Source organism: Strix aluco, chromosome 17 (genome assembly GCF_031877795.1).
Source record: "Strix aluco isolate bStrAlu1 chromosome 17, bStrAlu1.hap1, whole genome shotgun sequence".
NCBI classification, from domain to species: Eukaryota; Metazoa; Chordata; class Aves; order Strigiformes; family Strigidae; genus Strix; species Strix aluco.
Window position 1 is genome coordinate 4124368 of NC_133947.1, and position 22250 is coordinate 4146617.

Below are 22250 nucleotides of genomic sequence, written 5' to 3' on the forward strand. Positions count from 1 at the left end.
GCGTACGGAGTTGGCGCAGGGGGCGCCGTCGGCGTGCCGCCGGAATGGCGCGCGGCCCCGGAAGCGGCGGGCGGGCGCGGGGCGGGGGGATGAGTGTGCTGTTTTGAGGGAGGCGGCTGGTTCCGGCCCCGCGGGGACGCACGGGCGGCCGCCATGAGCTACGACCGGGCCATCACCGTCTTCTCCCCGGACGGGCACCTCTTCCAGGTGGAGTACGCCCAGGAGGCGGTGAAGAAGGGCTCCACCGCGGTGAGTGAGCGCCGGGCGGCGGAGGGGAGGCCCGGAGCGGGGCCTGCCCCTCACCGCGCTCCCCGGCCTGCTGGGCCCGCCGCCGCCCCGCGGCACGATGGGGCTGGGCTTGCGGGGAAGGCTTCAGCTGGGAGCGTGACCTGCTTCCAGAGGGACGCCCGCGGGGGCGGCGTTCGGGCTAAATACTGGGCTTGGAGCTGCCTTAAAAATCACCGTTTTCCTCAGAGTGGATGCCGTGCTGTCTGTAAAGCTCTGGCTCTGTTTCGGGCCGTTACTGTGGGGTTTTTTGGGGGGGAATGTCGTAATTCTTACGCGCTGAGCCATTGAGTGTGAGGCCCAGTGCTGGTGGGTGTCCGGAGCCGTGACAGCCATTGCACTGCTGCTCCTCAGCCCGCAAGCCCTGCAAGGCCGTTAGCAGAGCTGCCTCCAGGGCCAGCGGAGCTGCTGGCAACCTGCGGCAGAACAATGTTTCGTTATTCTGTATGTGCTGAAAATGGTAGTGGCTTATGCCCGTGCACGATGCGTATTCCCAGTGGATTGGGGAACGTATCAGTAAAGGCACGTAGAAGCAACTTTCTGCCTCCTAGCTTCCAGTTCTTCCAAGCTTTTGCTCAGTGAAGGGTTTTTTCCTTTGGAGGGCGGGAAAAAGATGTATTAATTCCCAAATAACAAAGTATCTGGAGGAAAATTTATTGCCTTTGGGATGAGAATAAATGTAACAAGAGTTAGTGGCAAATAGACTTTTTTTCCCCCCAGAAATTAAAAATACTCTAAACCAGTAGCTAACATATTAAGCCAGCACCTAATATAGTCCACCTCTGCCTTGTCTGTTGTTGAGTTTACCGGTTTTGGAAACACCTGTAACACTAACAGCAGGGCCACCTGTGAGAAACCATGGTTCCCATCACACCATGGGAAGGAGTGTGAAAGGTCAACTTTTTTTTTCCTCCCTAACTTTGGAAAAGGTATATTCAGAGTATGAATTAGGACATTAAGGCAGCGAGGTACTGACGTGCTGCTTGTAGGGTTTTGCTTGGTCTAATCTTCAGTGTTTTGGGCTCTGACTTGAGCAACACCAGTGGAACAGCTGTAGTGACTGTTTTGTTGTTGATCCTGCCTCTGTGCCTGCGGAAACACTAATGCTGGTATTGGGGAGAGTTGGGGAAATCACAGTTGGTAAAAGCAGTGGGAACTTTATCTCTTGGGAGCCACGCGGATTTCAATTGGTATAAGCTGATTGTGAAACTGTGCCCTGAAATCTAATGCAATTTTTATTACATCAGTCCTTTCTCCAGGTTGTGGCAATACAAAATAAAATACTGACTTCCAGTTTAAATAATGTTTATAATGTGGAGGTTTTGTGTGGGTTTGATTTTTCTCACTCATTTCAGTAAAGTCTGCAAGTACTAGTTTTTTTAGGCCCAGCTTAACTTTTTTTTTTTTTTTTCTTTTAATGTGTTGAAGGTTGGAGTAAGAGGGAAGGATATTGTTGTTCTTGGTGTGGAAAAGAAGTCGGTGGCAAAACTTCAGGATGAAAGAACTGTACGGAAGATCTGTGCTCTCGATGACAATGTCTGCATGGCTTTTGCAGGTATATGATCCCTTCAGGGGGTTTGACAGTTGCTGGAGCACTGCTGGGTATGTGTATGGATTCTGGAACAGAAAATACTTAGCATAACTGGCTGAGGACTGTGGGGAAGGGGTATGTTTCCACCATTGCTTATTCTTTTTTTAAATAAAGGTAGCCTACTGTATGGATAAATATAGAGAGAGTGCACCAATGATCTAATGAGAGGAAATACATGTTACTAAGGTCCTCTAGGTTTAGTGTGAGGATGAAGACTGAAACTGATGTGTCATTGGCACAGATGTTTACTGTTTAAATATACATATTTAAATGTATGTATATATTAATATATTTATTTTAAATTAAATATTTAAAACTTTATATATTATATATAAAAGACACATTATTAATACATATTACAGGAGCTATGAGACATTTGTCAATTACAGGGACCTTTTCCCACATGCATTAAGCCAAAAAAGCTAAATTTTGCAGTCTTGTATAAAACAAAGAGAAATCTCTCCTAGTTCAGAAGACTCCTTCTGAATGAACAGCTCTGGATTTGAAGCACAAATATTCTAGTTCCACATTCTTCCTGGACCAAATGCTTTAATTTTCATTGTTCAAGGCTTAAAGAGGAGACATGAAAGTTAAAAAACCCGATGTAAATGGAGAGAAAATGTTATTTCAGAAGGTTTCTCCTCTCTTCAAGTAGTTTAGAATCTTTGGTCAGTGTTAGTAATGCTTTAAGGGGAGATCTGATTTAACCCACAAAACCAACAGATTTTAGATTTAGTGTGCTGCTCTGTGTCCTTAGCTAAGGGTTGTGGTAGGGGCAGGTGGGTTCACAAGCTTGAAGAGAAGTTCTCTGATAGAAATAAGGCTGTAAATTGAAAATGGTGTCATAAGCTAAAGAGTGAAATAAATTTGAAAATAAACTTATTTTAAAGGGCCATACTAATTTTTCTCACTTAACATCATGCTGTAGCCTCATCAACTAGACAAGATTTGCTGTGTAGATAAAGCTGGCTTATAATTAAGGGGGCTACATAAGAAATAAAACCAATGTGTGTGAGAATTGAGATTGCTTTGCTAATTTGCTGTCAGGTGAAATGCTGTCAGTCTGCCAGTAATATTCTGATTACCTGGTTCAGAGTTGCATGTGTTGCCTAACTCACAAACATGAAAGCTGTAGACTAAATCCTCTGCTTATCTTGGTACATTATCTTCTTTCTGTTGCCTTAAAAATGCTATTCTTGCTCAGCAAACCTGCGAAAGTGTAATCTCTCCCATTTGCTTTTTTCATTGCTGTTGACACTGACCTTGTGAGCCTTTTGGGGCAAGACTAGTCATTTTATTTGTGCATGTGATACAAAATACGGATCTGAGAATACACTGTCATTTCAGGGCTGACGGCTGATGCCAGGATAGTTATAAATAGAGCTCGTGTGGAGTGTCAAAGCCACAGACTCACAGTGGAGGATCCTGTCACTGTGGAGTACATCACACGTTACATTGCCAGTCTGAAACAGGTACGTTGGACCACACAGAGGTGCTTAAAAATATGTCCTGATGAGCAGCACTTCAGACTAAGTATGTAAAATGTCTGTCCTGGCCTTGTTCTACTGAGCTGGTAAAAATCAGCGTAACAAAACGCATTGCAGCTGCTTATTGGAAATAGGGGTGTAGTAATAGAAAAGGAGGATTGATTATGGTTTGGTTTTTTTTCCCAAGATGAAGAGATTAATTAGTACTTGTAAGGACTGTGAACTACATTTGTGATATCATCAGGAACACTCTGCTGATCTGCAGCTCTAACTCACTCTCCTAACAGTGGTGCTGTGTTATTGTTAAAACATCTTCATGGCTCCTGCTCGTTTTTCCTCCTACCAAGCCATTGCAGGCAGGGGTAAGAGGGGAGCAAATCAGTGCAGTACTTAATGTTTTACATTTGATACTCATTAATTTTAAATGAATTACAGTGTCAAAATATGCCCAACTGCTTTCTGTGATAAAATTATTCATTTGCTAATGTATTAAACTGATTTTCAGCAACTAATGGGGATTAGAAAAAGTCTCATTTACTTATGCACAGACATGTGTTAGCGTAGTGATGATGATAACAGTGTAATTCTTGTAATAATCACTAGCCTGCCAGAGCAGAATGCTGCTTTCCAAAGTTTCACTTTATTCCTTTACAGTAATCTCACAGTTGTGTCCTTCCATTCTGGCACATTTCTCTAAAACTGTTACAAATCCTAAATCTCTCTCCGTATTCCTGCTGCGACAGTGCAGCTGGTGTCAGGCTCCTTGTCCGTGGGCACTTCTGGTGTTCGACCTGGCAACGACCCTGCTAAGCTGGTGTCGGCGGGAGGGCTGTAACCAGGGGGCTGTGCCTGCTGGTGGGGCTGTTGCACATTGTTGGTGAAAACTGACTTAGTGTTGGGGTGTCCTCATCCTCTCCTGTGGCTCCCCCCGCACACCGGTCAAAGCAGAGCGTTACAGCCAGGCTGGCAGACTGAGCTCTGCCTCTCGGCACCGCCCAGCAGCCGAGGGAGATTATTCCCCGTAGCTGTAATCACGCAGCAAACTTCAGTGGGTGTTGGGAACAGGGTTGAACAACAACTGCCTCTTCCTTGCCTTGCTTAGGGTCTTCTCTAAGACACAGAATCCTGACTTGAACAGGTAGATTGGTAAGAGAGCCCACTAAAAATACTTTTGCTGCCTCTTCTGGTTGTAACTTCTACAGTGTCTGCTTTCCACTCTAAAAATGTTGTTAGAACTGCTTCTGAAGTAAGTGCCTGTTCTTTCTGATCAGAGATACACGCAAAGCAACGGTCGCAGACCTTTTGGTATCTCTGCTCTTATCGTGGGATTTGACTTTGATGGAACCCCCCGGCTGTACCAGACCGATCCCTCTGGCACGTACCATGCTTGGAAGGTGAGTTGATTCTGTCTCTTGTGGAGAAGTAATGAAATATTTGTGAGTTACTGTCTCCTTTAAAGAGGGTCTGGTGTAGAAGGGAGATCTCACTGGCCAGATGGTGCTGGCTCACTGCTGCAAAAATCCTTAATGATCAAATTTACTGAGAATGGCAGTCTGCAGTTCAGCTTTACTTGGGAAATCTTGTCCTGTTTTCCACAAAAGAACCCACCACCTGTGGCTGACGACTGTCTTTTTGTGTGACATGTGGGAAGTAACATGTTCAGCCGCCTGAAAAATACATGGTTTCAGATTATGTAATTGCACAACTCCTGTATCTTGCTTATTCTGTAAATGAAGTCATTTCTAAACTTCCGTTCATGATCTTTTTTCCCTCAATGTTTCCAGGCTAATGCCATTGGCAGAGGAGCCAAATCTGTGCGTGAATTCCTGGAGAAAAACTACACTGATGAAGCCATTGAAACAGATGATCTCACTATTAAACTTGTCATCAAGGCTCTTCTTGAGGTGAGTCTGTTTCAGATCCCGTGTGTGACTGGATTAACTTCTTAAAGGTGAGTACATGGAAACCTTGGTGCGTGTCACAGGGAAGCGCTATAAAAGGATCTGTGACAACTGTTCAGCGTAGGCCATGGGTGGGGGTTAAAGTCAAGGCTCAGAGTATTTCAGGTAACAATTTCTGTCGCTTACACAGAGGAACTTACTCGCAGGTCTCTGGGGAGGAAAACAGGCTTCAGTTCTGGGCAAATGCACCAAAGATGTGCTAAACCATATGCAGAATATTTTACTTTTGTATTGAAGTTCAAGATACAGAAAATAGCAGAAGTCTGAGGTGGAAGCGGGGTGTTCTTCACCAGCCACTGAGTGGGTTGATGCCAGAATGCAGACCCTTATTTTCTGGGAGTTACACTGCTACCGGAGCCGAGAGCTTGGAGCTAATGAGCGAAATACTCAGTATCTGTTTTCCTTCTAACAAGACCTGGAAGGGGTTTGTTAGAATTAATTAACCGACAGGCTCCTAATGCCTCTGTCTCACTCCTGTTAAGGTTGTGCAGTCTGGTGGGAAGAACATTGAGCTGGCGGTTATGAGGCGAGAGCAGCCGCTGAAGGTAAAAGTCTTTGTTTTGCTTTTCTCCCTTTGTAGCCGCTTCTCTGTTGTTGTTGATCTGCATTAACTTCCAGCCCTTAATCTCCTGTTCTGCCCTGGCAGATACTTCTGTTTATTATTAGTGGCCAAGGAATGTTGTTGTGTCTGCACAAGGTACCTGCCTCTGCATAAATACCACTTAACTTTCTTTCCCTGTCAGAACTAGAATTGCTTAAATAAAAGCCCTTAAGTTGTATTAGTATCTCGAGGGTCACCTGTGCTTCTGTTTTAGATCCTAAACCCTGAAGAAATTGAGAAGTATGTTGCTGAAATTGAAAAAGAAAAGGAAGAAAATGAAAAGAAAAAACAGAAGAAGACAACATGATGAATGAAATTCAACTGCTTAGCTGCTGCTTTTTAATTCAAGTGATGGGTTATTCTGTATAGACATGTAGGCATTCCACTTACTCATACTGTGTCCCTCTCGAGACCTACAATAAACCTACTGGTGTTTTTTTTAAAGCTGTTATTTTAAAAAAAATTGGTCTGTTCCTTGGATTTTAATTCCCTAGGATTATTTGGTTGGCTACAAAACAGCAGTAGTGACCCATTAAAGGACAAAGACTTTTGTTTGCATTTTTTTCCTCAGACACTTCACTTTGTTTAATGATTCTTTTCCACACTCGGTTGTTTAGCTGCTTTTTTTGTTTTGTTTTGGTTCAGTAGCTGTCTCAAGGGAACATAATGCCTCCACAGAACACAACTACTACGGAATGACGCTTTCCCTTCCCTAAGCAGCACCATCAGGTCTAGATGGCAGGGGCTGTGCTGCAGGGGTTTGGTTTAGCTCTCAGGGACTGAGGGGGGGACAGCGTGAGCGGTGCCAGCTGCAGGTGTGTTGTCACAGCAGAGGTGTGTGTGGTGGTGCTGATTCACCACATCCAGCAGCAAGTGTTGCTGTTCTGAGTGCTCGTGGGGGATTTACAGACCAGCCACTTCCTCATCTTAAGAATAACAATGAATGTTCCATACAACATTGAATGACTTGAATGTGTCCAGAGAAGGGCAACGGAGCTGGTGCAGGGTCTGGAGCACAGGTCTGATGGGGAGCGGCTGAGGGAACTGGGGGGGGTTTGGTCTGGAGAAGAGGAGGCTGAGGGGAGACCTCATGGCCCTCTGCAACTCCCTGAAAGGAGGGTGCAGAGAGGGGGGAGGAGTCTCTTGAGCCAAGGAACCAGCGCCAGGACAAGAGGGAATGGCCTCAAGCTGCGCCAGGGCAGGGTCAGACTGGCTCTTAGGAAGGATTTCTTTGCAGAAGGGGTTGTTGGGCGTTGGAATGGGCTGCCCAGGGCAGGGGGGGAGTCCCCATCCCTGGAGGGGTTGAAGAGTCGGGTTGACCCAGCGCTGAGGGATCTGGTGGAGTTGGGAACGGTCAGGGTGAGGTTCATGGTTGGACTGGAGGAGCTTCAAGGTCTTTTCCAACCCAGATGATTCTGTGATTAAAGGTACCACTATTTCTCTCTCTCCTTTTGTACTTACCCTCCCACAGTCCCTCTTACCCCAGGAGCCGGGTTTAACTCAGGTTCTGGCTGAGCCTGTTGCTGCTCCCAGTCCAACCATTGCATAAGCCCGTTCTCTGCCCTCCGCTCCCTGCAGGAAGGGGCACAGGGACCCACCTCGTGCTGCTGCCACATCGCTCCGGAGGGGCAGGACCTGCCCTGTGCCATCTACACACTGCAGACATTGATGTGTATGATGGAATAAACTTAGATAAATGTGGAGATATCAGGTGACAACTGTTTACTCAAATGCCTCAAAACAATGCGATTGGGATAGGGAATTTTATTTCAGATCCTTATTTGCATTGTGACATCTCTATCCGCTTCTGGCCCTTGAAAAGCTCTTGGTGGCTGGTTCATCTGCTGCAGGAGTGGACTCTGGTGACAACAGCCTGTGCCGAGGCCCCGCGGTGACAGGGGTTGTCCTGCTCAGGCCTAGGCAAGGCCATGCCCACAGTGGGGCTGAGCTGGGCTCCCCTTGCTCCTGCTGCCCCAGGGCAAACAGGACTGACAACAGCCCTTTTAGTCCCCATCTCCATGTTGGAAATTGTATTTTTTTTTTTTCTTTTGTTCTTGGGGCCATGTCTGTCTTTCAATACAGCCCTGAAGGTTCAGCACAATGAAAGGCTGTGGAAGTCCTTTCTGTCCTCAGGGCCTCTCTTCCCTCCCAGCTTTCAGGGACCTGGTGTTGGCTTTTCCCACCTCAGAGAAGCCTCTTCCCCCAGGAAGTAATTAGAGGTGCCCCTTTATTCTAAAAGTTTCCTTATTTATACCCACCAAGGGAGTGGGACTGAAACCCCTTGAAAGCAGCTCTTCAGTCTGCCCTTGACAACCAACACCCAGTTTTACAGGTACAGAGCACCACCGGCAGCGGGCCCAGCGAGGGCTGGAAGCAGCCCCCTACCCCGGCAGAGGCAGCTCAGCTCCAGGAGCCCCTGGCCAGCTCCCCCCAGGAAGGCGGCTCAGCCCCTGCTCAGAGGGCACCGACCCGCCGGGACTCTCACACCAGCACCGAGCTGTTTACAGCCAAAGGCTGCAAAGCAAAGTGTGGGCAGAGTCTCACCCAGGAATCAAGGACAGGAAAGCTGCGGTGCTGCTCCCGCTCAGGAAAGCTTTAGCCCACATCAGCTTGGGAGGGAGTTGCTGGAATACTCTGTTCTTTCATTTATCAGCCCTTGGACTGAAATTTTGAAGTTACAGAAGGTGTTTAGTTCCCTGCACAAGTCACCACCTTCTTTCCCTTGTGTTGGGAATCTTCCACCTGGACACTGACAGGGCAGCCCTGGCCCTGCAGGAATGAGCCTTCCTAGTGGAAAAGGGCTCATGGTTAACTAGCCCAGGGCTGAGCCGTTAACTAGCCCAGGGCTGAGCCCCCTCACACTGCTCCCACCCCCCAGGAGCCAGGCACAGCACTCAGGACATGTCCCAAGAACAGTAACTTCAGCCCTGTCAGTAACAATGATGGTGTTTTATGTATTAACTCTGGAGCTTTGCTGTAGAAACAAGGGGAATTACTGCCTTAATAAATAAAGGCAGCAGCAGCATTATTACACACAAGTTGACGATTTCTCATTCTGCCCCAGCCACCTCAGACCCATCCGTCAACTCTGGCAGCACAACCCCATCTCTACCCCCGTGTCACCCTGGCTGCTCTGCCAGCAGAAGCGGAGCGAGCAGCAGCTCTGGGGGAAGCCCCTGTCCTGCCGGCATGAGCCCAGACACAGGGGGCTCCTGTGGCCACTGAACCAGCACAGAACAAATGGGTGCTAAGCCCCACAGCCCAGGGGGGTTGGGGCAACAGTGACACCCATGAGGCTGGTCCCTCAAGAGAGCTGAAACAGCAGAACAGGGACAAGGGAGGGGAAGTGCCTGGGGGGGCGGTTAAAGCCCTTTTCAAACACTGTGTAATAGCCCACGGACCTGCCAGAACTCTGCTGCTTTTCTCCAGCTCCCATTTGAGCCCAGCTAGGACAGGCACCTGACAACCCCACGGACTGAGGCCACTGAGCTGCGGGCAGAACAAAGGAGGAGGGAAACATTAAAACATTTACATGTTTATTATAATTACAATTTACATTACTCCAAAGAGCAGCCCCACTGCTATGTTCTAATTCTTAGCAATAAAGTCCTACAAAAATAAATCCAAGCTTTTACAGTAACCTAGGTCAATGCGTAACTAAAAAATTCTAGCTATGTAAGGGGTTCAGTCATCAAGGTGCTTTTTCAACAAAATTCCCTACCAACCAAAAAAGGGACACATGCCTATAGCAATTTAACCCACTTATTCATGCAAACAAATGTAACCCCTCCCTCCCAGCCCCTCTCCCCACATACAGATTTTTAAAAACAAAAGAAAAACAACTAAACTATTTACAGTATGGGGGTATAGAGGAAACAAATTAAACATGCCCATCTGTTAAGCTTCATTATATGGACTCCCATCCCTAGTTTAATGAAAACATCCCATAGTGTTCCACCACAGTCTACTAGTGTACAGAGAACTGTTTGTGTTTGGTACTACCCATGAGCGAGGTACAAACCGAGGCAAGAAGTCAGAGCTGCAGATCCCCTTCTCAGACAGTCAAGTACTGCCAAAAACTCTTTATTCTGAGCACACGAGCAGAGACACTTCCCACTCCTGTCCCCTGCCTGCCCTGACCCAGCAAGGAGCTCCAAGCCTCCGAGGAACACCCAGCACCCTTCAGCTCGAGCGCAAGTCACACCTCTGTGTAAACCTGCAGTACCTCCACACTAGTACCGGCTGACAAACAGTTGTACAGTCATTTACACTACTACATGATCAACAATCCAGTATTCCCAAGTGACAATACACATAACTCCTCAGCACCAGGAATCCATTCTTCCAGATACCAAGTGCTACTTCACACCTGCTGCCAAGAACAGTGAGACCAGCAGCACGAAAGGATCCATTTGGTTACTCAGAACAAACAAATTATAGCTGGTTTATTTCAAGTGAGCTTTGGTTCCATGTTAAAATAGCATGATTTATCTTCTTCAGGGTTCAGAAAAGGAGTCTGACTTTAAGCTTAGACTATAGCAGCCTTTGAGAGACCCAGAAAGAAGAACCATGTAAGTCAGTCTGCACTTAAAAAAACACAAACAAAAAAGACACCCTGAAGAAGGTACCCCTGAACACATTCCCTCTTCCAAAGAATATTCCAGCTGACAGTTGCTGGTCCAAAATAAGTCCAGAATATAAGCAGTAGTACATGAAGTTCTGTCGCTTGAGCTGAGACAGTAAACAATATGAACCATTTTCCCACATTAGTGCAGCAGTTGGTTGTTTTCTTTCTATATACAGTTTCATCCTCTCAGGAGAGGTGTTAGAACCTAATTCAGAAAAAAAAAAAGTAGAATTAGATTTGATATCATGGGGATCTTCTCCCAGGAAAAAGAAAAGCAGCAAAGTTCACCCACATGTATCAGCTGAAATGCTTAGCTAGAGCCTCAGCTCAAACAAGCAGCTCCTGCCTTCTCGGACAGAAGGCTTACCCAAGAAATCAACAGAACAATCAACATGTTTAAAGAACACCTTAAAACCGCTCACATTTCCTTCTACCACACTTAGAAGGATTGATCAGATACAATAAGGAACAATTCTTGATATATCCATGAGACTGGAGAGCAAAAGAGCTTGCACAGACAGTTCAGGCAAGGAGTAAAAGACAAACCTGGCTCAGACACAGTATTTATTCTTGCTAAAAACACTTGCCTCTGAAGTTACACTCTGCCAGTACCAGCTCTGTGAGTGGTTTGGTTTCGCCTCGCTGCTCCGCTACCCCTTCCACCTCGAAATCCACCACGGAAGCTGCGGCCACGAAGGAACCGTCCAGACACTCCAAACGTCTCTGTATTGAGCTTCCTTTCCTCAGCCCACGTGGTACGCCTAGAACTGCACAAGACCGCGTTCAGATTCAACATCAACATTAAATAGCCACCAACTCATTTAGGTAGGAAGCCTCAAGCACTCTATTTTGTTAACTGCAACAAGAACCAGCTGCAGCATACACTCACTAACTCAATCCCTCTGCTAAGCATGGATTTGAAAGCAACAGCCATTGGCTTCTGTAAACTGCTTTCATACTGGAAAACTAAAGATGGGCCTAGAAAAGGGTTGAACATAGTCTTACAAGAATTTCAAACCCAGTCTTGTTTTCTTGAAAGCTACAAACTCTTGACTCCAGTGAAGCCTCTCCAGAAACCTGGGAAGCCCTGTCCCAGCTGAGGTAGCTCCGCAGCAGAGCAGCCTGCCTGGCCCTGCACTCCTCCCAGCGAGCACTTGGAAGCAAGCTTTGCTGAAGGAGCAGAAACACTACCAAGGAAATCCCACATACTGACACTAAAGGGATGTCTGACTGCACCAGGCAGTTGGTAACCAGCAGCGAAAGATGAAGCTTTAACCCTCCCAGCACTGAACTGAATGCATTGACAGACCTGACCTCCTCTCTGCTCAAACTCCAGGCTTAGCTTGCTCCTGTCTGCAACTTGCACCATCTTCAGCACAGCATGACCCTGATGCCTCCTCCCACAAACAAGATAAGAAATTTGTTTAAAATCAATGGGTTCAAAGTCAGTACTGGGAAACAGAACAGGAAACTCCTGTATCATAGCTTAGGCAAGCGTATCGGTAGCAGCTGAAATCCTTGCTTTTTGTTTGATCCCACTGCATGAAGCTTGGTTAATATCACTTGTGAGCCATTAAATGCACAGCAATACTCCCTTCTAAAGACCATTTTGCTGACTTTCTTGCATTCTAAGATTTTTAAAGAATTAAACCACGTGATATAGATTATGTCTATAATTCTATGCCTAAAATTGCATTTAAAAAGCAAGCTTTTAGAAAACACTCACCTAGATTTCAGTTCTGAAGAAATGTTGTCAAAGAAAGACTTGGATTTATCATAATAGCAGTTGGGTCCCAGAAGGTCCTCCTCTGCATTACCGTCATTGTTTTGAGTTGCCACTCCAGGGTCCCCTTTTTCTTCCCCCGTCTCTGCTTTGTCATCTGAAGATAATAAAACGTATTACACCTCCTTGATGCATACTGAAGAGCCATCTGTTCTCTTGCTCTCTCAAACAAGATTTGAGATGCTGCCACATGTAATCATGCAGTTTTTCAGAACAAGTTTGTCTATGCAGTGTTTACTACTAGCTCAGCAAATCGTATTTAATGAAGTCACAAACCTTTAAAGTTTAGTTTCTTCTTGAATTCCTTATCAAGTTCCTCTCTGTTGAATTGTGCATTTGCACTTTCAAAGTCAAAGTCACCTTCAAACTTTATTGTATTTTCCTTCACAGTAGCTGGTCTGTTTTGTCCTCTAGAGCGGTTTCTGGTTCTCCTGTTTCCTGAAAGCAGGAGAGTTCAAACACTTGGTAACGCACAGGGAGGTTAAATTACTTGCTCAAGACCAGAGGAAATCAGGCTTAGAACTCGGGAGTTTCTGGCTTCCAGTCCTGGAAGCCTCTTTTCACACCTCTTTGAAAGTAACTTCTGAACTTGGCTGCAGAAGACATACTGCAGCAACACACTAACATTCCTGGATGTCAGTCTCAGCATTAAGACAAAGTATATCCAGTTTTCCTTCCAGTGTGAGGAGGGGAAATCAGAACACGTACTATACCAACAAAAGCTGAGGGGAAAACTGTCTTTCCTGTCTCCTATTCATCTGCAAGCATGGTACTGTAATTAGTCTACAAACCTGTGACAATGGCAAAGAGGAGCAGGTCACTGGTTTCAGAAAATCTACCCAAGACTCATCTACCCACAAAGGGAGCTTGTGTTTTGTAGAGTTTCTGTTTCCAACTGAAACGCTACCAACTCCTTTTTAGAAAAACTGTAACCCCTTCTACAGTGCTGTCCTTAGGCAAATTAATTTGAAGACCTAAGAGTCTTAAGCCCTGCCTTTCCTCATTCCACTTGGGCAGAAATACCTGTTTCAATTTCATTTCACTTTCTTTTGACCTGTGTTTAAATTGCAGTCTTGAGGGCTCCATGGTTCCTCTCAGTTATAAGAGCTCTGGAAATTCTTAAACAGGTTTCCCTTCCAGTAAAAATCCTTCAGGTTTCAGAGAAATCTAGTTACTGCTGCCAACTCATAGCATCAATTTTTATAACGTATCTTCAAGTCTCTAGAAGAGACGCTAGAACTCCGTCCCTGGAATGTTCTGAACTTCTGTGACTCCAGAACCTATTTTGTTAGGGAAGCATCTCTGGATGCCCAAAGCCTTATCAAGCTTTGTTTTGCTCTCACTCTTCTGTCTGGTCATCCTTCACTGAAGTTAACAATATTTGCTGTTACCTGCTAACGCAACTGTTTAATGACAGGTTAACCTACCCGATCTTCTCCGCTGAGGTCTTCTGTTTTCATCATTCACCTGTCCTTGGGTTTGCACAGGTGCCGCCTGAACTGTATCTACTGAACAAGAAGGATAAACTTAATAAAGGAGCACAAGAACAAAACCGAAACAGTTTAGTCTTGCTCTGCACCCTTGAAGGATGCTTCAGACCAGCACTTTAAAGACACAGTGGTGCATACATACCATTTGTCTTACTGTTGCCCTGTGGAACCTGCCGTCCATTGCGCTGGATCCCTGGAGTTACTTTCACTGTGGGTGGCTTTTGTGAATTCATGTTGTCAACTGGGCCAGTCTGAACAGCCTGCTCTACCATGGGGCTTTTGCGGACTGGGTGAACAGAAGGAAAGCCAGAACCTGGAAAAAATCCCAATGACTAAGTGCCTCTCAGAGAACATGCCAACACTACTCAAACCCTACCCACCTCTATGGAGAAACAGTTTTGTCAAAAATTACTCAAAGCCTTGAGTGTTTATCATTACACACTATGTTTAAGTGGCATATGCACTAGGTAAGGCCCTACTGCCACACAAGTCATGGCTCACAAATCTAGAGCCTTCAAATCAGGAAATCTACCCATTTATTTCTAAAACCAAGTTAGACACGCATTAGATAAACAAGCCAGGTCAGTCTCTTAGACATTTTATACCAAAGTCTAATTTCTAGGTGTATTCTTGGTTATGCAGGATTTTACTTTACACGATATTTTAAATCTGAAGCAAAAATCCACCATTTTGAAACTGCTCAAGAAAGCTTCCCCACTTTGACAAAGAAGTTTTGCAGTAAAAGCTTAACCACCTCAACTACATCCCATTTTGTAAGTCGGTTTTAGAAGTCCTTCAATTTCATTGCTTATTGTTAGCTTTCAGACAAAGAAAACCTGAAACCAGACCAGGATCTCAAAGTTACCCTTTTAAATTCCTTCTTGGTCAAGGCCAAAGTGTTACCAAGACTTCTGTTGCTCTTCCATCCAGGCTTATTTATTCACACTACAAAACATGTAAATACTTTTCATGGTTTGGTATACCTTACACCAATTATATTAAAAAGTGACAGTCTTCAGTACTCAGAAGAAACACTGCATTCTAGATTTAATTAGAAGTTTTGGAGTACTACAGGTTTATGTAGTTATGCATAGAACTGCTTGGAAGCAAACTTTAACTGAATATACTTAAAGAGCGAGAAAAGTGAAAAGCTGAAGAGTACACACAAACCAAGCCACTGACACTTCTGGGTCACCCAAGTCCACATGAGATATACCCAGTAGGTAACATCATGCAGGTTCCCTGTTAATGTACACCTGGAAAACTTGCAAGGAAGACAGACATATCCTAAGGATTATTCAGTAGGACAAAGCTGCTGTGCAAGTTTAACATGAGAAAGTTTCAAAGCTTAGCCAGAATATTGAGAAAGTATTTACAGATAGATGGCCAAAACCAGAAAGTAAAAACAGTTTCATGCCAACACGAGCATACATGCTTAAATGAAAAAACAGATGAAACTAATTACCATGTTTAAATGCAGGCTGCACCTGGTCTCTCTGCTCTGAGGATGGTCAGTCTAGTATCTCTACTCAAACTCCTTTAAAAGTTTTTACACATAGAAGCAAGCACCCAGAACTAGGTTATCTCAGCTTACCACAACTCAGAAGTTGCTTACTGTTAGTCATGCTTTACTAATTGAGTCTTGACAAAGTACTATGCCCCATCATGCATGAAATTTATCCTGATATTTCCTCGATTACAGCAATACTCCTGAATTTTCTATTAACCTATGTCTCTAACAGCAAGGCCACCCACAATTTAAGCAGCATGCTGTATTTCCAGGAAAGACTAGTTAATTCCTTGCCCAGTCTCTAAGGTGACACATGCTCCTGGATAGGATGCAGCACATCAACATCCCTAAACCTCAGTCCTCTCCTGATACTTACACAAGAGGATCCGCTGTCCTGTACTTTTTCCTTTCTCCTGTCTCTCTAATTGATACTTCTAGGACAGGAGGAATACTTCATGTAACGAAAGGCAAAAATAGCTAAGAACAAGCTAGTTCTACTAGCATTACCCATATAAGTACTATTGTTCTAGGAGGGGTTAACAAGAACAGAGTGTTTGCAAGTGCCATGCAGTTCTTCCAAATATTTGGAGTCCTCAAACTGCTGTTACCCTTGGAAGAGAGCTGATGGGGCTCTGAAGACATGTCAGGCTCTGAAACAGGTTGTGGAGACGGAGAAGAACTAGGGCTGGAAGCAGCTGCTGATGCTGGAGGGCTTACCAATTTCTCTGAAGAGATAGAGGGAAGAAGAGAAAGCAAAGATATACGGATAAGATACAAGGTAGTGAAACATCTGAAGGACTTGGAAAGAGATACAAGAATCTCTAGAACAGCATTAGAGCAGCTATTTACAGTCCTCTCTGGGAACACAAGTTCTTTTTACATGTGATGTACATGTAAGGTATGTTAGGTTAGAAATGAACTAGCCTCAACTGTTTGATATTCACATTACTTTCAGAAAGAAACTTGAGCTGTTTAGTTCATTTCTTTCTTTTGTGTGCATGTGTGTGTAAGTGACATGCAGGCCTCCTCGCAATAAAATCATTGCACAAAGTTAACTACTTATTCACTGCTTGTTGCAGCCTGACACTTGGCAAGGAATTCGGTATTAGTTACTGTTATCTGGTTTCACAGTAGCTGCATACAAGGACTGTACCTTTATTCTAGCAAGTAAAATTTTTACTTACCTAAACCTAACGAAGCTGCGTATTGCTGGCTAAGTAAAGAGCTGGCAGCGAGCTGGCTGTAAGGTGGCATACCTCTAAATGGGCTGTAAGGCACATGTGGCTGAAAGGATGATGTAGAGGCAGAGCCCAGTGAAGACTGTAACAAAACAAAGTACATTTCCATTTACAGTGTCCAGAAGTCAACTTGCCTTGGCAGTGATTCTCTACTTCATGTACAGCATTACTAAAGCTTAAGTAAATACTGAAAAAGGTTAGTTTACCTCTTTATGATCTTCCTGCATTCTCAGCTAGGTAAACTAGCTCTGGCTTTTGTTGACTCAAGTCTTTAAGGCTGCTGCTATTTGAAACATTACAGTGAAATTCAGGATGCTTCTAACAACCTAAAGATTCCCAGAGACACTTACTGGGCTTCATTTTTATAAGTTTATACTAAAATCCAGCCCATCACCAATGTTTTATCACAGCCTTCTGTCAACACTTCAGGCTAACTTACTTGAACAATGGCAGGATCTTGTGGCAGAGTATGTTGAGCTTTTGGAGGTTCACAGACAGTGATGTCTTTGATGTCACTTCCTCGAAAAATAATGTATTCATAGATTTCTTCTCTTGGAGGAGCAGGTCGGTCTGTGGGCCGGTCTTCAGTACCAAAGGATCGCACTTTAGCATTAAAAAGATTGCTATTAGTCCCAAATTACCACTGCAGCATTGTGTAAGTTAAGATTTATGCAATTAAGAAACACTCTTGTAATACTTGCCAATTGTAACAAAAAAGTTACCTCCAGAGTCCCGAATCTCCTTATCGCACACATCTGTTCCCTTAAATGCTAATTTTTTCAGCAGCCTGTATAAACAGTTTTGTTTACATCAAGCTGTGAAGGTAAAGACCACAGACCAGCTGGAGTGAAGAATCCTACTCCAAAAGTGAGGACTTCCCCACAGTTCTCTGCTGCCATATTCCCCTTCCCTCTCCAGCACCTGTCCCATGTAGGCATTCAGCCCGAAACAACTGCCACTGCAACAGACCGCAGGAGAGGCCCCTGAAGGAGCAGGGGAACAAAATCTTAGAAGGCTTTAGGGCTCAAACCTTTGGTTTCATATATTTATTATACAGAGCAAGGTAAAGTTCTATCAATGACAAGAACTTCCTCTTAAAGTGCTCTCTCTACTCCATGCCACTGGCTTTATGATTAATATCCACTGAGTACAAAGCAAGCTTTCAGTGATAAATCTAAAACCTCAGTGCCTACCGAGGCTTTAATGAGTCCCAGCTATTGGAACACTTGAGCAGGTACTAACCAGTGATGTTACACATTAGAGTGGAAAAAAGGCTGGAATTGACCGTGGCAGCTACCAGGTAGAAGCATAAATTAATTTGAGCTGCTGAAGAGGAAGAGGTCATACTTACTGGATTCTTAGTGCAGGAAAAGAGGTAGCATAGTTACATCAGACACTGACATACGAAAGCTTGAAATTTCGGCCACAAGTTACAGAAGCTCATCGAGTTTACTAGTCTAATTGTTTTCTGTCTTCATGAGGCTTTGCCAGTTCAGATAAGCACCAGCACGTACTGGTTTGATGTATGCTTTCTGCCAATAGAAAAATTCTGTATTGCAATTGCATCAGTTGCTTCTAACAGGTTACCACAGACATACTCAACCTCTCTGCCAGGACATGCCACGATTCCTGCAGCACCTTTACAAATTACATCCTTAACAGACCTTTCACAAGCACCTGCCATGTCACAGTCTGTGGTGATGTGCCTGCCAGCTGCCACTCCCAGCTGAAAAGATAGAAGCACAGACAGCCCTGTCACGGGGATGATAGGGGACAGGGGGCACCACAGCTTCCCCAGAAAAAGGGCAGGAAAAAATGGATCCACTCAACCCCACTGTTGTGCATCCCCAGTGTACTATACTCCTACAAACTTACTAGGAGTGCTGTTAGAGACAGGGCTGCTCATCAAGAGCCCTGTTCTCAGAAATGAAAAGCTGTACCCACTTGGTTGCACCCACCGAGCAGCAGTTAGTGCTGCCAGCAGTCTTCACCTCTGTTCAACATCTGAGAGCTCACCAGGAACACAGCAGGTCAATGCCAAACTTTGTCCCTATCACACTGATGCTGTTTAGCACCTCAGCTTACACCTAACTGGAAGGGAATCTTAACTGGTGCAAGGACAAGCTGTTGGTCACGTGCTTTGAAGGACTGTCTTCCATTAGTTCCTAGGATATATAACCTCTCCAAGTTATTTTAGATCTCCAGCTGCCGTTTGATCATATTACAGCTGTAACCTAGTCAACTAGAAGCAGATTATAGACTGAAAGCAATGCTTGTGGCCTTTTAGACACAAACCGTACCACTGATATCCCCGCTCAAGATTAGATTATTACAGCACATAGCTCATGGCAAGACATACTAAAGCTACCCAGGGACTACTGCAGAATCCCCCAGTGAGTTTGGAAAGCACAATGCCTTCTCTGAACACCAGGATCAGCCTGTCAGCTTCCACATAGAGAAACACATGCCCTGCAAAGCCCGAAGCTGTCCAGGCAGCCTCTCAGTTGCCTGGTCCCAAGGTTTCTAACTAAGAAGGTTGAAAACTACGTCCTTGCGGACAAAACAGCAGTGAGGGCATTTGAGAGGGCTCTAGAGTTGAACATGCCTGTCCCTGCATTTGGAGTGTTTAATGGTTTCTGACACATCACAAAGCACAGCTTTAAGTTTCTGCGGAGGTCCGAAGGGCTGTCTCCCATGAAGAGTTACAGCGACTATTGTTTACAGACGAACAGGAAATCAATCCCACACCACACTGCAGCTAGTGTTTTACAATACAGTTTGTACTCATGTCTAGGGCTCTGTTCAGCTAGACCGCTGAAGGGTCAGGAAGCAGAATGAGTGACTGGATGTCTGGAAAGCAGAGCTTACGTGGATATTTTTTGCTCAAACACTCTAGTTTCTTCAGACTTCTACAAAAGGAGGAGTAAGTTTCTGGTGTTCACTGCCGACAGGACAGTAATGGGCTTAAACTTCCTTCGTTTGCAATTTAAGTTTAGCATCTTAACAAGGCAGTCAAATTTCTTGCAAGTGCTTAATTAAGCACATAGAATCTCCTTATCCAGTGTTTAAGATATTGTGCATGTGTTGAGATTTAACAGGAACCAAACAGAAATCAACTCAAGTTAGCCCTGCTTCCAGCAAGAGGCTGAACCAAATTCCTTCCTGAGGTTTCTTTCAACCTAAATTTTTCTTTATGTCACTCAGATGATGAAAGTCAAGAGGACAACATTTACATTACATACTGAAGTTGCTTGAGCCTTAAACAGTGGCATCTGTGACTTAATAATAGTTTACTAGCTATCTGGACAACTTCAGCTGCATGTCAATACTTCAAGGTTCTTCTAACCCTAACTGAGATCAAGTGTTTTAAACTGCTGTCACTGACTTCAACATTGTTGCTATGTTTGTAATTCTAACACTAATTTTGATATAAAGTCTCTAAATTTAAAAAACCCTCTGAGCTAAAATGTAAAGCAGGGTTTGTACTGTAAAGTTTATAGAGCAGCACTTTTAAGTGGGGAAAAAGGTATTCTCTGTCTGTTGTAACAACTACTTCTTAGGCATTCCAGTTCATCAAAACTGAACAAAACACTAAGAGACCAATCAATACAAGAACTGCCAGAAATCTTATCCAAAGCATGTACTTTCTCACACCATAAAGCACTTTAATCACATATGCCTCTGAAACACACCACTTAAGCTCTGAAGTAGCAAGTGCTATGTGGAAGCCAAAACTATGTAAGAGATCATTTTTCTACTTGCTGCTGGGTAAAGGTGAAGACCCTCCTGCACATACAGTAGGAATCGCATCCTACCTCTCAATTACTTTGAGTGAAACACCAACATACATAGCTCCATTTGCACATTTAAATAAACAGCTACATCCCTAGGAAAAAAGTAAATTTGTGAAAACTCACATTTTTAACTTCAGCATACACACTAATAGATGTCAAATACTCATGTCCAGCATCACATAAACATCATTATACCAAATAAATATTGAGGCACAGGCTGCCTCAAGGATAGCTGAGAATCAGGCAAGTCAGTGACTCGTGCCAGCAGATATCTTTTGTTTTGAAAGACTGTTTGGTTTGTGGACAACCCTGATGGGTTGCTGGAGGCAACGAAGAAGGTGTGAACTTCCCAGAACAGGGAAGGACAAAACCGAGGGAAAGAAAAAGCTGATGCACATTAGCTGGAGTGGCCAAGCTGGACATTAAAGGCAGTACAGAAATAAGCTCTTGTTTGAGAGACTAAACAAGACAGGACAGGTTTTTCTGAGGGTAAACACGGGAGTTCCCAGCACGGGTGACAAATGAATCCGAATGACACCATTTAGGTAGAAGATAAAGATCACTATTTCTACAGGGGAACACAATGTAAAGCCTTAATGAGCATCCTGCAAGGTAGGAAGAGCCAGACCCACGTGCAGATACCCCACAGCACTCTGTACACGAGCTCTCACCCTCTTCACCTGAGCAGAGTCCAGTTATTGATCACGTAAGGAACAAAGACACATCAACAGCAACTCTCGTTGGCCTGGCGCCCCGCTCTAAGCCAAGCACCGAGATACTGCCGGGCATCCACGTACAGACAGGAGAGGGGAACTAAACCACGAACAGCGATGCCGACCATCACCTTTCTGGCTCTGACAATAAAAGGAGGTGGCAGCACTGCTGGCAGCTCTTCTTCCTCTTGAGGGAACTGATAACTTCCCGTGAAAACCAAGGGCTCCTCAGCATCCCGGGCCCTGCCCGCTCCTCCGGGGAGGCACAGCAAGCCCCCGCCACGGCCCGTGCCCGTCCCCGCGTGGCGGAGCGGCCTCCCAAATGCTGACTCACGGAAAGCCAGCAGCGCCCAAGGCAACGGGGCTCCAACCCCGCCGCCCCCCAGCTCCCCGCACTCCGCCCCGGCCGCCAGCGCGGACGAGCCGCGGGCCCCGCCGCAGCCCCTCAGGGCGGGCGGGCTGCAGCCGCCGCTTCGCCCAGGCCGGGCTCATTGTTCAGGGGACGGAGGCGGCGGGCGAGGAGGCGGGCGGGCCCCCCGCGTCCCCTCAGCGAGCGCCGCGGCGGCAGCGCCAGCCTAGGCCCACCCGCGGCCCCCCCCGCCCCCGGCGGGCCCCGCCGCGCCGCCTCACCCTTGGCCAGCGCCACGGTGGAGTTCTCGGTGTCGATGGTGTAGAGGATGCCCTCATAGCGGATCTGCGCCTTGGAGATCAGGCTGATCTTGCTGCCGATGTAGGGGGTCCCCGAACTCATGGCGGCGGCCGCGCCGCCGCTGGGGCCGGGCCGAGAGGAGGGAGGAGGCCGCGCAGGTCGCCGCACCGCCGCGCGGAGCCGCCGCGCCCGCCCACGCACACTGCGGAGCCGGGAGCCCCGCCGCGCCCGCCTTATATAGGGCGGAGGGAGACGGGCTGGGGGGGGCAGGGCGGGGGCGTGCTGCGGCCCCTCCGCGCATGCGCCGCCGCCGCCTGCTATTGACCAGACGGGAGACGGGGTCAGGCGCGGAGGGGAGGGAGGGGGGTGAGGAGGGGGGGGAAGCCCGGAGCCCGCGTCACGTGACCGGCCCAGGCGAGGGTGCCACGTGCGCTGCGGGCGGGGCGGAGCGAGGCGGGGCGGGGCGGGAGCGTGCGGCCCTTCCCGCGCTGCGCCGCCGCCGCCGCGGCTGAGGGGAGCGA

The 22250-nt window shown here is 46.1% G+C and overlaps 2 protein-coding genes across 13 annotated transcripts; one reads left to right on the forward strand and one right to left on the reverse strand.

Annotated features, from left to right (window-relative positions):
* Positions 1 to 11: 11 nt before the first annotated feature.
* PSMA7 (proteasome 20S subunit alpha 7) lies at positions 12 to 6483 on the forward strand. Its single transcript, XM_074843155.1, has 7 exons — positions 12 to 249; positions 1714 to 1840; positions 3224 to 3348; positions 4635 to 4757; positions 5148 to 5267; positions 5807 to 5869; positions 6140 to 6483. The coding sequence occupies exons 1-7, from the start codon at positions 154 to 156 to the stop codon at positions 6230 to 6232; spliced, it is 747 nt and encodes a 248-aa protein (XP_074699256.1). The 5' UTR covers positions 12 to 153; the 3' UTR covers positions 6233 to 6483.
* A 2961-nt stretch (positions 6484 to 9444) lies between these two features.
* LSM14B (LSM family member 14B) lies at positions 9445 to 21965 on the reverse strand. 12 transcript variants are annotated; one of them, XM_074842856.1, is made up of 11 exons: positions 21711 to 21964; positions 17013 to 17176; positions 16592 to 16655; positions 15944 to 16060; positions 13968 to 14138; positions 13763 to 13843; positions 12612 to 12773; positions 12279 to 12432; positions 11867 to 11949; positions 11140 to 11319; positions 9445 to 10757 (listed from the first exon to the last, which is right to left on the reverse strand). In XM_074842856.1, exons 1-11 carry the CDS (start codon positions 21829 to 21831, stop codon positions 10513 to 10515), a joined length of 1542 nt encoding a protein of 513 aa, XP_074698957.1. In that variant the 5' UTR covers positions 21832 to 21964; the 3' UTR covers positions 9445 to 10512. The 12 variants fall into 12 exon arrangements, with proteins under 12 accessions (XP_074698957.1, XP_074698956.1, XP_074698955.1 ...); XM_074842855.1 differs by having other exon boundaries at positions 13763 to 13840; positions 16520 to 16655; XM_074842854.1 differs by having other exon boundaries at positions 11867 to 11946; positions 16520 to 16655; positions 21711 to 21961.
* Between the last annotated feature and the right edge of the window lie 285 nt (positions 21966 to 22250).

What these genes read in the sequence shown, in the direction of transcription:
- LSM14B (XM_074842853.1), bottom strand. Translation starts at nt 21,831, where the DNA reads ATGAGTTCGGGGACCCCCTACATCGGCAGCAAGATCAGCCTGATCTCC. An exon ending in GAAGAAACTAAACTTTAAAG is followed by an intron (nt 12,433 to 12,611) that starts GTTTGTGACTTC and finishes TATTATCTTCAG; the next exon opens with ATGACAAAGCAGAGACGGGG. An exon ending in GGAGTTTGAGCAGAGAGGAG is followed by an intron (nt 11,320 to 11,866) that starts GTCAGGTCTGTC and finishes GGTCTTGTGCAG; the next exon opens with TTCTAGGCGTACCACGTGGG.
- PSMA7 (XM_074843155.1), top strand. Translation starts at nt 154, where the DNA reads ATGAGCTACGACCGGGCCATCACCGTCTTCTCCCCGGACGGGCACCTC. An exon ending in TGTCTGCATGGCTTTTGCAG is followed by an intron (nt 1,841 to 3,223) that starts GTATATGATCCC and finishes CTGTCATTTCAG; the next exon opens with GGCTGACGGCTGATGCCAGG. An exon ending in ACATTGCCAGTCTGAAACAG is followed by an intron (nt 3,349 to 4,634) that starts GTACGTTGGACC and finishes CTTTCTGATCAG; the next exon opens with AGATACACGCAAAGCAACGG.